Genomic DNA, 14,696 nt, shown 5'->3' with positions numbered 1-14,696 from the left:
AAGGGCTTGCCGCCTTCAGTGCCAGATGGGTCTCTGGTGTCCTTGAAGGTCAAGGGCTCCCGGCTCCAAAGGGTCCTTCCCTCTGTCAGGTCAGCTTTCTTCTTTTGCTTCCTCCCGAGGCTCTGTCTTGTCCTGGGCACCGGACAAGGACAAGGACAAGGGCTCTGCTCTGACAGCGTGCCGGGGGGGATGCCCCGGGCCCAGGCCCGGAGTACCTGGGGCGCGTGGGCTTTCTGCACAGCCTCCCCGTCTGTTACTCTGCAGGTCCCCGCGGGCAGGTGGGCGCTCGTGCGATGAGCCTGCAGGGGACCTCATTTAGGAAGGACGGTCCTTCCCACTGGGTCACAAGGACTCGAGCCTGTTCCTGAGCCTGCAGACGGGGCTGGGCCCCAGGCACCTGTTCCTGCTCAAACCCCAGCACCTCCTCGCAGCCAGCCGGGGACTCTCCTCACCGCCCCCCCCCAGGGAGCTGTGGGCGCTCCCAAAGAGCAAGCTGTTTGTGGGAAGGTCTAAATATGCAGCTCAGTGATTCGCTAGTCCTAAAACCTCCACACGCATCCCTTGAGGCCGAGCTATTGTCTCTGCGTTTTCTTTTTCCAGTGGGTGGGGACCCAGATGGAAAGGCAGCCGTGAATGAACTCGGGCCGGAGGAGACCCAGGCTGATGCTGTCTGTGATGTGTTTCTCTCCCAGCTCCGGAAGAGAAGGAGGTCATTAAAGGCCAGTATGGGAAGCTCACGGACGCTTACGGCTGCTTGGGGGAGCTCAGGTTAAGATCCGGTAAGTACCCGTTCAGACAGAACAGCAGCTGTCAGAGCGTCTCCTCCTGCATTCGTTTGGAAGGACTGCCGGGTTTAGACATTTTATTTTATCATCTTTTAAACTGTGTCTGTATTTGCCTGAGCCCGCCGCTCCGTGCCGGGGAGGAGGTGAACCCAGCCTGATTCTCACCTGTCTGTGCCCGTGGCAGAGGAGGTGTGTGTGAAGGATGCTCACCTTCATGGTTTGCCCTCCAGGACCTGAGTTTTTCCAAAGTCAGGTGTAAGGGGGGGGTACCCCCAAGGGGGCCGTTTGTTGTTGACAAGGACTCTGTATCTAGAAGGCGTGGATGCAGGGAGTCCGACAACCCCGGACTCGCGGGGTGGCTTGAAGAAGAGCAGGGACTGGGCGTGTGTGTTAGTGAGGAGAGAAGAGCTCCCAGCACCTGGGGGCCATCGGATGCCGGCGGTGGGGGGCTGGGGAGAGGAAAGGAAAGTGCATCTGGAAAACGGGCCGCGTAGTCTGACTTTGGAAAAGGCTGAGAACTCCCAGGAACCAGCGGGCATCCTTGTCCATGTGAGACCCTCGGGGCTGAGCTGTCAGCTGGGCTGTTCCTGGAGGTCACAGCCTTCCCCTGCATTGTCACCTCTGTGGCCCTGGACCTCACTTTGGGGTCTGCAGCCACCGTGTCCCTCCTCCTCTCTCAGTCACCTCATTTATGCCAGCCCCACCCACAGGTCTCCAGGGATGTTTGGGGCCCGGGCCGGAGCACAGGTGACATCTCTCCTTCTCAGTCCTGCACCCCAGAATGAGAGTGGCTGGGAGTGGATCAGATTGGGGCACACGGCTTCCCCCAAGCCGAGCATGTTCCCTCGTGTCCCGCAGCAGCTGCGTTCACAGACGGGGAATTTTTTTTAAGGCGACAGAATGGCACGTTGTCTGTCACTACTTTTCTGGGTCTTTTCTTTCAGGGACGGGTTCTCCCGAGCTCTATTCCACCAGTCATTTCCAAATCGTGTGTAGGGAAAGCGCTCCGTAGCCCCACGACAACATGCATGCCTCTGATGTCTCTTTTGTTCCCCGGGGCTAGATGTGCGTTAACTTATTTAGTCCTAAAAATAAGCCAATATGATATTGTGTCTCTTCCACTATTCCCAGTCATGGAAACAGGCTCAGAGGGTTAGAGTGATTGCCTCGGGTAAAGCGTAGCTGGGATTCAAACCCAGACGGAGTTGCCTCCAAACACTTGGCTTTTTCCCTGAAAACGTGCTGCCAGGTTTTCTGTGGGACTTTTCCCCTTCGTGATTTTAATGAGGTCACAAAAGAGTCCAGTGGCCCTTGCCTCCGCGACAGTGATGTGAGGACGCCAGCTAACCTTCCGTAGCATGCACTCCGTGCCGGGCACTGTTGTAACGTATTAACTCTGTTCTCCCAACATGCGAGGCGGGTGCCTGTTCCTGTCCTGCTTTACCCAGACAGAGAGGCTTGGAAAACTTAAGTGCTGTTTTTTTGTCTCTTCTGTGACTTTTTTTTTTTTTTTAACATATTAGAGCGTCTTGGCTCTTAGGATGTGTTAACCGTTGTTGACATCTTACAGTTATAACCGGCCGTGGTTTTCCGCTGCATGAATCAGTGATCCGTTTTGCATCTGACCCAGACCTGGATTTTGCACAGGGCTGTAACTTGGCCAAGGTCAGGCAGTTCTCCAGGGGTGACCTGGGTTTTAAACATGTGCCTTCTGGCGCCTGGGGCTGTTGTCAACCACCTGGGGCTGTTGTCAACCTACCAGGCTATTCTGTCTTGAAAGGGGGCAGAGAAGGTTGAACTTCCAAGGTTTCCTTCATCCCAGAGGAGGGCGTCTTTTCCCTGGACTAGGATCTGAGATCGGCTACAGGGAGTTGCTCTCAACAGCCCCCACTCTGAATCCTGGCTACACTTCGTGCCTGAGGCGATGACTTTAACCCTGAGAAATATTGTCAGAGTGGGCCAGGGTGTCTGTGGGGCTCCTGGCCCAGGGTCTGGGCAGGCTTCCGTGGAATCACCCCAGGGCAAGGAAGTGGAGAGAGAAGACCACCTGCTGGGGAGACCCCCCCCCCATCTTGCCCTTGCCTGAGGCAAGGCTGCTCCCTTCCTGTGGCCTGTGCTCCCCACCCGGCCCTCCCCCAGGAGTGAGTGTGCAGAGCCCATGGGGGCCTGGCATGAAGGTCGCTCAGGTCCCCAGCACCGCCCCCCCCCCCGCCGTTCTCCTGTCCTCTGTCCTCTGAATACCCCCAGCCCTTCCTGCCAGAGTTGCCCTCCTAGGTGGGCTGCCAAAGCTCTCTCCAAGGGGGTAAGAATGACTTCCAAGTTTTGGAATGTCCGCGTTCTTTGGCCCATTTTCAACACATTCCTGAAAGGGCCCTCGGATATCTTTAGGACAGATGGAAGGATTGGGCCTTATTGTCCAGTTTTTTAAAATCCCCTTGGATTTCCTGAAGGAGACCATGGCTTTAACTGATTTTCTTTTCCTCCTGCAAGTCCCCAGTCCAGAGCTCTCCTGTTTTCTTCTCATCTGTTGAGGGTGTTGGGCAGTGCAGAGTGAAATCCCAGTTTGGGGTTGCCACCGAGACAACCAGCCCAAGCTGGGGATCGGCCTCCCTTTTGACTGACTTTTTTAGGCCGAGGGTCTCTGTACTCTCAGGCTCATAACAGGGGCTGGTTGTTGAATTTCAGTCTGCCTCAGTGAAGATAGCTTTTTTCCTGTTAGAAACTAAGAAATGTGCACAAAAATGGCTAAAAGCTTTATTCCAGGTTCCTAGGTTTTCATGGAAATCGTAAGTTCCTCCTTCCTCCCAGAAATGCCAGCAGGAAGGGGGCGGAGCCCCCACAATTAGTTGGGGAGTCAGGCTTCCTGATGTAGACATGATACAAAGCAAAGAAAGTGAGAGTACAGCAGCTGAAAGAATCTATCCCAACGATTACAGGATTTAACTCCCTTTTAACCTAAGCTCTCACAGCCTCCCTGTTTCATAGCCTCGAGGGTTGAATACAGTGAGGTCTTTAACGAGCTCTGGAGCTGTGCAGTGCACAGCCTGTGAAGCCCTACCGGACAGCCCTCCCAGATTCTAGTTCCAGCTTCACAACACACTCACCTTCTGTACTTACTCATCTCTCTAGGACTGTAGTCTGCAAAACCAGGAAAACTGCCTCACCTCTGTATTACATAATTCCTAAGAGATTTATAGGGGAGAGTAAACCTGGTTTGGAAATGGGTACTGAGCAGGAGGGAGCTGGCGTGCAGAAGGGTCCTTCTGGGAGAAGGGGGTGCAAAGTAGAGGTCAGGGCACTGAGTCCTGGTGGGTGGTTAGCCTGCACAGGCTATCGGAGAGCTCACTGCTGGGCAGTCACTACAAAAGGCGAAGTCTCTGGGGAGGGAAATGGGATCGTCTTTAGTCTGGAGATTCGGGGTACACAGTGTTCTCTGGAAAGTCTTGAAACGATACGGCCTTTATCAGTCTTAGGATCATTTATGACCTACATCCAGTGGAGTGCTGGTGAATATTGGACGTCCAGCTCTCTGGGGGGAAAAAAAGCCCTGCTAGGAAGCGTCTGCCAGTTTCCATGGTGCGACTAACCCACCCCTGGTGGATTTTGAGCTACAGAGTGGGGCTGGGGAAGGAGGGGCAGGCATAAGCTCCCGGCTCAGACACACGTGCCACCTGCACGTTCCAGAAAGGGAAGGTGAAAGAGACCCTTGCACCCTGTGCCATGTGGATGCAGGGTATTTAGAACTCGAGCTGGTTGGTACTGGGGGAGCCTTGAGGACCCCCACTCCATGAGTGGGCAAGCCTAGAGCTCCTGAGTCCTGTGTCTACAGCTTTAAAGTGTGAGGGGGCCCTGCATAAGCAGGAGAGAGAAGGGGGTCTGTCGGCAACCTCAGGGTGGAGATTGGCACAACCTGGCGGGGAGTGAACGCCAAGGCTGAGCCAACGGAGAAATGCGGACGCAGGGGAAGCAGGAGGCCCAGAGGCCAGAACACACCCAGCATTGTCCCGGCACAAACAGCATTGTGTCTGCCCATGACTCACCGAGCTCCCAGCGCCAGCCCTTCCCAGCCAGATGGCAGTGGCCGCAGCGAGACAAGACAGGGACCCCATCGCTGCTGGGCTCAGGGGCCTGAGGACAGCCGGGCCTTGGAGTTGGGTTTTAAAGGCAGCCCCCTCGAGGAAGAGCATTTCTGAATCAGCATGGAGGTCTCCGAGGATTTTGTGCACGTAGCAAAATACAGAGACAATAAAAATGTACCATTGTGACCAAGTTAAAGTGGACAGTTCAGGGGCACTGAGGACATTTCCATTGTTGTACCCACGTCTTTCTCTAGAAGTTTTTTCATCTTCTCAAACTGAAACCCTGGCCCTCCTAGACAGTATGTGGTGGGGGAGTTGCCTCCCGCTTCTGCACCCTGGTTGCCCAGCCTGCAAGACTCGCCTGAGAGTGGGCCTCCTGCCATCTGGAGGGGTGTACGTGTCCCTGTGTGCATGTGTGGTCCCTTCTGGCTCTGCTGTACCTTTGGGCCCGTGACCTGTTGCTTGTCCTTCCTGTCACCTCTCCCTGACTGTGGCCAGCGACCTCTGACCCAGGCATGCTCTCCGCTAATAGATACTATTTTCCCGTGGATGTGCAGATCCAGAGGTCCCATCCACCTTCCCAACAAGTCTCGATTTTTTACGTTAAATTACTCTTTAGCAAAGCACTTTGTTTATATTGTTTGACTCAAATCATTGCAATGATGGCGCAAGTCCGAGTCTTCTAAACACGTCAAGTGTCGGGATCAGATTGCTGCCTGGCATGATCAAGAGACACAGAAGCACTAAATATGACATTAGGATGCAACTCCAGGGGGCATGGAATGCAAAGAGAAGGGAAATCCCATCTGTTGAAGAACTGATTCATGCCTCCCCTGATCAAAGCAGGATCTAGATCCCGCTGCATCCCAGTAAAGAGGCCCACAATGGTTTTATTGTCACACATCAATGTTTAGCCTATGCTGTAAAATGTATTATTCACAGCCATTTAATCTATTGATGAAAACTCGTGGTGTCCAGTGAGCGAATGGCACATTAGTCAGCCACACCCCTTGTGGGACAGTGAGCCAGCAGGACTGAAGGCCGCCAGACCTGGGAGCCCGAGGGAGCCGGGAAGGGGAGACCCATGTGTGCATTGTGGGTCCAATGGCAGATCAGCTATGCCTCGGGCAGATGATGTGGCTTCCCCTGGGGACAGTCCCTCGCATGTGAAATGGCAGCCTTGTCAGGCACATGAGCTGTCCTTCAGCAAGGATCTAGGTATAGAGTGCCGGATCTGGAAGCAGACTTAGCCTGAGTCGCTTGCCCAGGTGGTAGAGCCCTAAAGTGGATTCGAATCCCAGCTGCCCCACTCTGTTACCTTGGGCAGGCTTCTTAACCTCTCTGTGCCTCCATCTGCCTCTCTGTGAAATGGGCTAAAAGTGGTACCTCCTCCCCAGCCCCCCATGAGCTTGTCCAGAGGAAGTTCAAGGAACAACACCTAGTGCCCAGGGAGCACCAGAACCGAGAGTCCTCTGTTATCACAGTGCTTGGTTCCAGTGCGCTTCTGTGGTGGCTTTTCTTAAATTCACCTGTGCCCTCTCCTGAGCCCCTCATCCCAGGACTCAGGAGCTCCAATTCTCATTTATTTTAAGAGCTTTTTCCTGCCTGCTGCAGCCACCCCTCCGTACCTCCCCCGGGCCACTGCCCTGCGCAGGAAATGCCTACTGTCTTCAAAGCCACCTGGGACTCTTGCCAGGGACTCGGTCCCCCCACGCAGAGGCTGTTGAGGAAGGACTGCTCGAAATCCACTTCACAGCTTGGCTGGAGAGACAAAGTTTTCTGTGCTTCTCCTTGACCCCACTCTCTACAGAACCCCTTCTCGGGCTCGCAGCCTAGACCGCAGGGGCTGTCCCCTGGCCACGCCTCTGAACAGTCTTGAACTCTGCTTTCCCTGCGCTGAGCACATGGAAAGAGGCAGAAGAGACGCCTGGGCATGGGTTCTAGCACAGGTTATGGGAACATTTGTGTTTGTGAGGCTGTAATTCGAGGACATCCAGCCCACATTAACCCCACCTGTCGCCCAGAAGTGATACTTATCCTGCTTAGGAAACCCAAGCCCCCCACCCCCTATCACTGTCCACAGCATAGCTGCCTTATTCTTATGTTGCTTTAAAGTAGTTTCCTGGTAATCGGCCTGGGGAGGTAGGAGGGGAGCTGACACGGTCACTCTGGGGTCCCCCAGCAGGCGCGCTAGGAGTGGTGACACAGGATGAAGGCAACTTTAAGAAAAATCCAGGCATGTCCTGGCCCCGAGCAGCACCCTTCCTCCTACCAGGTGTGGGGAGGGAGTAGGGGGACAGAATGAGCACTGGGGCTTAAGGGTCTTTTATCGGAGTGTCTGAAGCATTGGTCACCATGGGCTCAGACAATGACCTCTGACCCCTGGGAGTAGCCCCTGCTGGCTACAGGTCCTTTAAATCTTAGCAGGGTGGGAAGACTGTCCTCTGGACCAGAACCACACCAGCGCCCCCCAGAGGCCAGCTGGTCACCCCAGTGATTGGGCCCTCTCCTGAAACGGGGCAGGGGCACCTGTCCCCACTGTCCCCAGAGCAGAGCCTTGCCACGCACCCCTGGCTCCCATAGCATGTGCCTGTCTGCCCCATGCAGTGGGGGGTGCAGAAGACAAAGCAGGTTTGATGGGGTCCCTGGAGAGGTTCCCTTGTGCTCCTGGCAGCCCGGTGGGCAGTGATATAGGGGATCATTTCACGAGGAGTGGGGAGGCCTGAGCTGCCCTCTCCCTGGCTGATGTAGGAAGTATTCGTCTGTTAGCCGTGTGCCGTGCTGGGATATTACAATGTAATGGGGCCCTGCCCCAAAGAAACCCCAACCTACTGGGAATACATTTGGGAACGAGGTTGTTAGCTTTGCATGTAATAGGGCTAACAGGGATGCTGTTGGCCTGTGGCAGGGGGCGGGGGGGGGGGCACACAGCCATGTCTTGAGAGAGCAGGGCAGGCTCCCTGAAGGGCAGAGAGAGAGGAGTTCTGGAAAGGAGGGACTGAGCTAGGGCGGCCCTAATGAACCCCGGAAAGGTTTGTGGCTCTTCTGGAGAGTGGAGACAGGGAAGGCGAGTGGGGAAGGCCTTGAAGGGCAGAATGTGGTAAGGTTTCCCGAGCAGAGGCCCAGGGGTGTGAGGGCATAAGGCCTATTTGCAGAGCTGAGGGACCATGGGTGTCCATAGGTGGGGAGGGATGGGTGGTTGGCCTGGGAGGAGTTCCCCTTTCAGTCCTGGGGGAGGTGGGAGCTGCGGAAGGATCTAAGCAGAGGGGGAGGTCTTCCATCAGGCATCTTGGAGAGGCTACTCCAGGGACTGAACTTGGAGGACTGACCCCACTGGGGGTCCCTGAGTCAGGTGATGCCCGAGGCTTCGTGGAGATGGCGGATTTGCAAGGCTTTGGGGTGCAGATAGGGGGAGAGGCTGTGGGTCCAGGAAGGCTCCAGGCCGGAGACCCTCAGGCTGGTGGGCGGAAGAATGGCCTGAATGCATGTTTCAGCACAGGTGCCTGGCCCCTGGCCCCGCCCCACTGGATGGGGCCAAAAATTCGCATTTCCAGTAGGCTGCCAGGTGGTGGCGCTGCTGGCCAGAGGCGACCCTCGGAGAAGAGGCTTCAGGTTCTAGTGGGTTGCAGTGGCCACGCCTGCTTGCCCCTGGCACCCCTGGCGTCCTGGCGCCCACCCAGTGTGGTCCTAAGCCCCCTTGTCTATTTCCCTTCCAGGTGGCGTTTCCCAGAGCTTCCTGGTTTTGGTGACAGGCTGCACATCTGTGGGCAGAATTCCAGAGGCTGAAATCTACAAAATCACGGCCACCGACTTTTACCCTCTACAGGAGGAGGTCAAGGAGGAGGACCGCCTCGTAGCCTTGAGGAAAATCCTCAACTCGGGGGTCTTCTACTTCTCATGGCCCAATGATGGGTCCAGCTTTGACCTCACCGTCCGGGCGCAGAAGCAGGGCCATGACAGCGACGAGTGGGGGAGCTCCTTCTTTTGGTGAGGGCCCTGGGCCATCGCCTACCACCCCGCCCCCTCGCCCCCATCCCCCTTGGATCACATCCAAGGCAGGCTCTGATTGGCACCTGCGTCCTTGCTCTCTGCTTTACACCATCCCCAGGATCCTGGGGCACCTCTGAGAGCCCAGTTGCTCTCAACACAGTGAGAAGAAAGCTAAGCCCCCATTCGCACCCCTGGGCTCCGGGAAGTTGTCCAAAGCAGTCAAATTAGATTTAGAAGAGAAACTCTCCGTGAGTAAAGAACATAAGAGCCCACACCCACCGGGTGCTTCCTAAGTGCCGGGCCATGCTCAATGCCCCTGTGGTCCTCTCAGCGATCTGGGTTACCCTCTGGTGCACACACATTTATCACAAATGCTTATATTCGGTGTTCCTATTCTAGTAACTTCCTTGCTGGTAATAACTCAGAATCCTGGGATGCCTCATGGGTGGCTCAGTGAGTTAAATGTCTGCCTTCGGCTCAGGTCATGATCCCAAGGTCCTGGGGTCAAGTCCCACATCGGGCTCCCTGGGAGCCTGCTTCTTCCTCTCCCTCTGCCACTCCCCCTGCTTGTGCTTGCTCTTTCTTTCTCTGACAAATAAATAAAATCTGTAAAAAAAAAAAAAAAAAAAAATAACTCAAAATCCTCAAGTAACCTATGGGGTAGGGTCTATTTGTTATGCCCATTTTACAGATAAGGAGACCGAGGCTTGAACAAGTGAGGAAGTTCAAACCCAGCCATTCTGGCTCCAGATCCTATTCTGTTAGTCGCCAGGCCAGACCAGCTCTTCCAACAATGGGGAAACTGCCAAGTCAGCCTGCGAAGGTACCGAGCAGTCATGTGATAACACGTATCCTGAGGCCCAGACCAAGGCGCCCGGATTTCTGTATGTTTAGGGTTACTCGGGTGTTCCTCCACAGGCATAGCTAGGTGTGGCTGACTGTATAAATATGTAAATTATCTACGGCTCTTTCTGGATCCTGGGGGTCATGACCCTGGTAAGTCCTGGAAGGTAGGGCTGGTGCAATGATCTCCATGGACCAGTGCCAGGCCTAGGTAGTCAACCTCTGTACCCTTCGGATTTTCCAGGAGACAGGTGAGAAGTAGGTCAGAAGCCAGTGGGATGAGCATCAAGCCGTAGAAATTGCTGCAATATGCCTCATATCCTGAATGTTCTTAGAATTCCAGGGCTGGAATTTGGAGCCACCCCAGTTTCCCAGCCCTCAGATAGAGTTGATGAGGCTTATTTACAGCCATAATTTGTGCCTGCCTCCCTCCCTTTGCCCAATCCCAGGAACTCGGAGGTCTCCTTTAATGCATACATTTTTTCCTCCCCTGGTGCTTGGGCCCCCCCACCACTGCCTGACCTCTGCCTGGAAAAAGAGGCTTCACCATATTCTGCTGCAGGCCTTGGTGCTCCTCACCCCCAGGCCCTCTTGGACCGTCTGGTTTTGTTGAGTTCTTGGGGCCATCCTGTGCTCAAACTTGAAAATACCTGTGAGTCTCCTGCTACACTTGTTCCAATGCAGATTATGACTCGGCTAGTCTGGGCCCCGGGACCCAGACTCAGCATTTCCAGCCAGGTGATGATGGAGGCCCCTGTCCTGGGGTTGGAGGACCCTTCTCTGAGAAACAGGTCCAGATGATGGTGTTTCTAGGAATCACTAAGTCCATTTTGCAGAGACGAGCTTGTACCCCTGAAGTCCAGGAAGGGAGGGAGGCGAAGGCTGGGGATTTGGAGGGCTGTCTGTGCTAAGGACATGGGGCCACCTCCAACAGGGATTGTCGGGCAAGGAGAGGTCTCAGAGGCTATGACGTTTCTTGGCAACATCATAGGACGGTAGGGGATGCTTAGGAAACCGGGTGGCCCTGGTGTCAGGCCTTCTGCCAGCTCTGGGGCTGGAGACGTAGGGTCCACAGAGAGCAGCAGGAAGGGTGCAGATCACGAGGTGGAGGCTGGGACCGGGTGGGTGGGGGGGTGGCTGGGGAAGGGGCCAGACTCTATCTTGAGCTGAGAGGAAGCGGCCGTCTGGAGGGTGCCAGGTCGCTGGGCGTGGTCTTTGGGCGGCGCCCATGGAGTTGACCGCAGCTGAGTCAGCCCCGACCCAGCAGTCACAGGCTTGGTTGCCCGAAGCCCATTGAGGGTGCTGCGTTCCAGGTCTGGACGCACATCTGGAGTCAGATGGGGTCCACACGGAACGTGGCTGGTGAATGGGGGGTGCAGGGCGGTGGGAAGTTCTTTTTCCAGTCTGGTGATGGACCGTGCCGAGAAGTGCTTCCCGGTGGAGAGCGAGCCTGGGAGGAGACGCACAGTGGTTTTCCGTTGTAGATCTGGGTCTCTTCCTCTGAGGACAAGAGCTGTCCTACAGCGCGCCAGGCCAGTGTGGCTATAAACAGGGACTCGGCGCTGACAATATTTAGCAAAAGCCTCCCTTGCCTGACCCCTGGTGACTGATGGCGGCCATAGCTGTGTGGCTGGAAGACTGGAATATTCGGGAGGCCTTGCTTTGATGCCATATGCGGATTTAATTTGTTACTAAAGCTGGTTCGTCATCTGAATTTTAGAGAGTGACTCAGAAGAAGAAAACGTGTTTTTGTGAAGGAGTACTCCATCATGATTTTTGCGGCGGACAAGCACAGTGGCTAGGAGAGCTCAGAAGGGGCCCCACGTGGCTGCTCCCCGAGGGGTGGGGTTTCTCGGTGTCCTGCTCACGGTGGGAGAGGCTGGCCGGAGACCTCGGGAGCTCACTGCTTGGAGAAGAAGCCACCTGAGACATCGCAGGGCTCACAGGGCCCTTCTGGGGAAATGAGAGCAGGCTGCTACCCGGGAAGAAGGCTCTCTCTCGGGCAGGGCAGGAACGGCGCTGCCTTTTTAAACAAATAGGGCATTGTGATCTAGATTTGCTTAGCACCCCGTGGGAGAGAGCGTTCTGGGAAGGTTCCTGCCTCCCTGGGAGAGTCTGAGAGGACTCGGAGGGTGTGAGGTGCTGCTTGGGTCTCCTGAGCGCCCCGAACAGACCGTGGCCTGGAGTGTTGGGGGTCCTGGCACCCCTCCAAAGCCTCCCTTCTCAGAGCGCCCGCTGGGGCTGAGTAGGTCAAGTGGGAGTTGGGGAAGCTGAGTGAGGGCAAGAGGGGGCAGGTACTTGTGGGGCCTTCAGTGAGGGAGGAGGTAGGCCTGGGGCTGGCGGGGCCAGTGAAGAGCACAGGCTCCCAGCTCCTCGCTGCCGTTTAGTGGCTCAGACCTCGGACAAGTCCTTCACTTCTCTGTGCCTCGGTTTCTTTATCTGTAGGATGGGCTGAATGATAATACCTTTCACGTAGGGCCTTTGGAGGATGAAGTGATTTAATTCATCCCAAAGCACTCAGAATGTTTCTCGGCGCACTTGGTAAATGTTGGCTTTTATCCCCATCCTTATCGTCAAGGACACCAGGGGTCCCCAGACCCCCAGAACAATCCACCCGATATGGGGACAAAATACTAGAACTTTTGTTGCTCTTATTTCCATCTTAATTTTTTTTAAGACTTTATTTATTTATTTGACAGAGACACAGCAAGAGAAGGAACAGGAGCAAGGGGAGTGGGAGAGGGAGAAGCAGGCTCTCCACAGAGCAGGAAGCCCTATGCAGGGCTCGATCCCAGGACCCTGGGATCATGACCTGAGCCGGAGGCAGACGCGTAACGACTGAGCCACCCAGGTGCCCCCATCTTATCCTTTAAAAAAAAAATATTTTACTTACTTGAGAGAGAGAGTCCAAGCAGGAGGGAAGGTCGAGGGAGAAGCAGACTCCCCAGTGAGCAAGGAGCCCAACGCAGGCTCTATGGCAGGACTCCGGGATGCCGACTTGAGCCAAAGGCAGACGCTTAGCAGACTGAGCCCCCACCCCCCCACCCCCCCCGGCGCCGCCCCTCTCATCCTTTCTTACTTATTTTGATTCGCTTCCTAGTGCTCTCTCTGGCATAGGCTGCACCTCATGGGATATGTATGTCTTTTAAATGAGCATCCATATATTTAGTGATTATTTTTATCATTTATTATTTACTTACAAAGCCTATGATTAAATTTTTTTACTGATGGGATTTCTGATTTAAAAGTGGGGCGGGCGGGGGTCTGGAGAAGGCTCCTCCCACGTTCCCTGGAAGGTGGGGGGTGGATCGCGCTCCGCTCCGGGACTTTCCATTCCCCCCCCCCCCCCGACACGGACGCCCGCTGTGGTTTAGGGAAGGAGTCCCGGGCTGATGCTGCTTGGCCTCCGCTGCCCTGCAGCTTGTGGGGCGGGAGTCCCACAAGCTCGGGAACTTCCCGGCCCCACATCCCGAGCACCCAGGTCACTGGGAGCGCCTTCACCCCATCCCTGGCCGGAGAGCCGGCCGTGCACCTGCCCCTCCCCCTCTCCCTTGGGCGCGGTGTTACCTGGAGGAAGCGTTGACCCCAGTCGCTGTGGGGCTCCGTTTCGCAGGAACCAGCTGCTGCACGTGCCCCTGAGGCAGCACCAGGTGAGCTGCTGCGACTGGCTGCTGAAGGTCATCTGCGGCGTGGTGTCCATCCGCACGGTGTACGCCTCGCACAAGCAAGCCAAGGTCTGCCTCGTGTCGCGCATCAGCTGCGAGCGCGCCGGCGCTCGCTTCCACACCCGCGGCGTGAACGACGATGGCCACGTGTCCAACTTCGTGGAGACTGAGCAGGTCAGTGCCCCGGCCGGTCGGTGGAGCTCTGTGGCTCGGAGGGGACCCAGCGGTGCACATGCATTTCCGTTTGGCCCAGAAGTGGTCCGGACATGTTGGAGGTCGTCTCTGGTCACTGTGGTTTCTTCCTCTGGAGAACAGAGCGTCCCTGGGGCTCTGCCTGTACGTGTGGCCTCAGGTTTGCCTGGGGTGGCTTTCTCGATCCACTTTTGCTGGGCTAAAACTGATCCCCAAGGTACTTCCAGCTATAAGGAAGCAGGAATTCTTGCCATGGTCATAAAGGGTGGGGGTTATTTGAGAGGACAGGTGAGGGATGAACCCACAGGCTTGGAAAGTTTTCCTGAGACAAGTAAATCAATAAAACAAGGATGAGAGGAGAAACCATTTTTCATCCTAAATCAGACAAGCCTGTCAGCACCTGGGAGTTGCGAAATTGGCATGCTGGGCGGCACTTGGTTTCAGCTTCCATGAATATAACCATCTGCTTAATTTCGCACTGATTTCTCCCCCCTAGATTCTGTTCTTATTCCCAGAGATGCTGTCTTACATTGGTTTTTGTTTTTCGTTTTTTTGGTTTTTTGGTTTTTTTTCTCTCTAGGTTGAAAATCTGTAGGGTAAGGCCGCCTTGTAGACTAACAGGTGGAATAAATTGTAGGAAAGGCACGGCCCGTGAAAGGCACAGGTGTCCCGTGGCTGCGGGTGTCACACGGCAAACAGCCCATGTTTATTGCATCCGATTCTTCCTGCAGCTGTGAATGGTGGTGTCTACCAGGCCTTGAGCCAGTTTAATTCAGCACAGATCTGAGCACCTGCTTTCTGTGCGAGAGCCACCGCCAGCTTGGGCTTAAGGTGAGGAGGTCCTCTTGGAGTCGGATGCTGAGTAGGAGGACTTTGGAATGGGAGCTTTCAGGTGATGGGCACGGGCACTTGCTTGCCTCTGACTTCTGTTCATTCTCTGCTCTCCTGGGTATAAATAAAATCTAGTTTAAAATGTCAGGAAAAAATGTGGCCCCGAGATGGAGGGCATTTTCGTATTTTCTTGCTCATGTCCGTTCCATGAACAGTACTTCCTATTCTTTGCACGGCCTCACGCCTTAGCACCGTCTTGTCCCCTTGCTTATCCTTGCGTGGTGAGGCTCTGAGTCAGGGCATTCAACAGA

At 55.2% G+C, this 14,696-nt stretch overlaps 1 protein-coding gene across 3 annotated transcripts in view; it reads left to right on the top strand.

Moving 5' to 3' along the window:
• SYNJ2 (synaptojanin 2) overlaps positions 1-14,696 on the top strand; it is a 94,186-nt gene that overhangs the window by 24,424 nt on the left and 55,066 nt on the right. For all 3 annotated transcript variants that reach the window (XM_044243166.1, XM_044243156.1, XM_044243175.1), the window contains exons 2-4: positions 693-779; positions 8,581-8,851; positions 13,311-13,536. In XM_044243166.1, the coding sequence (XP_044099101.1) occupies positions 693-779; positions 8,581-8,851; positions 13,311-13,536 (584 nt within the window). The remainder of the gene's footprint in view (positions 1-692; positions 780-8,580; positions 8,852-13,310; positions 13,537-14,696) is intronic.

Source organism: Neovison vison, chromosome 1 (assembly GCF_020171115.1).
Source record: "Neovison vison isolate M4711 chromosome 1, ASM_NN_V1, whole genome shotgun sequence".
Taxonomy (NCBI): Eukaryota; Metazoa; Chordata; class Mammalia; order Carnivora; family Mustelidae; genus Neogale; species Neogale vison.
Note: the sequence above shows the minus strand (reverse complement) of the source record. Positions and strands in the feature narration are given on the sequence as shown.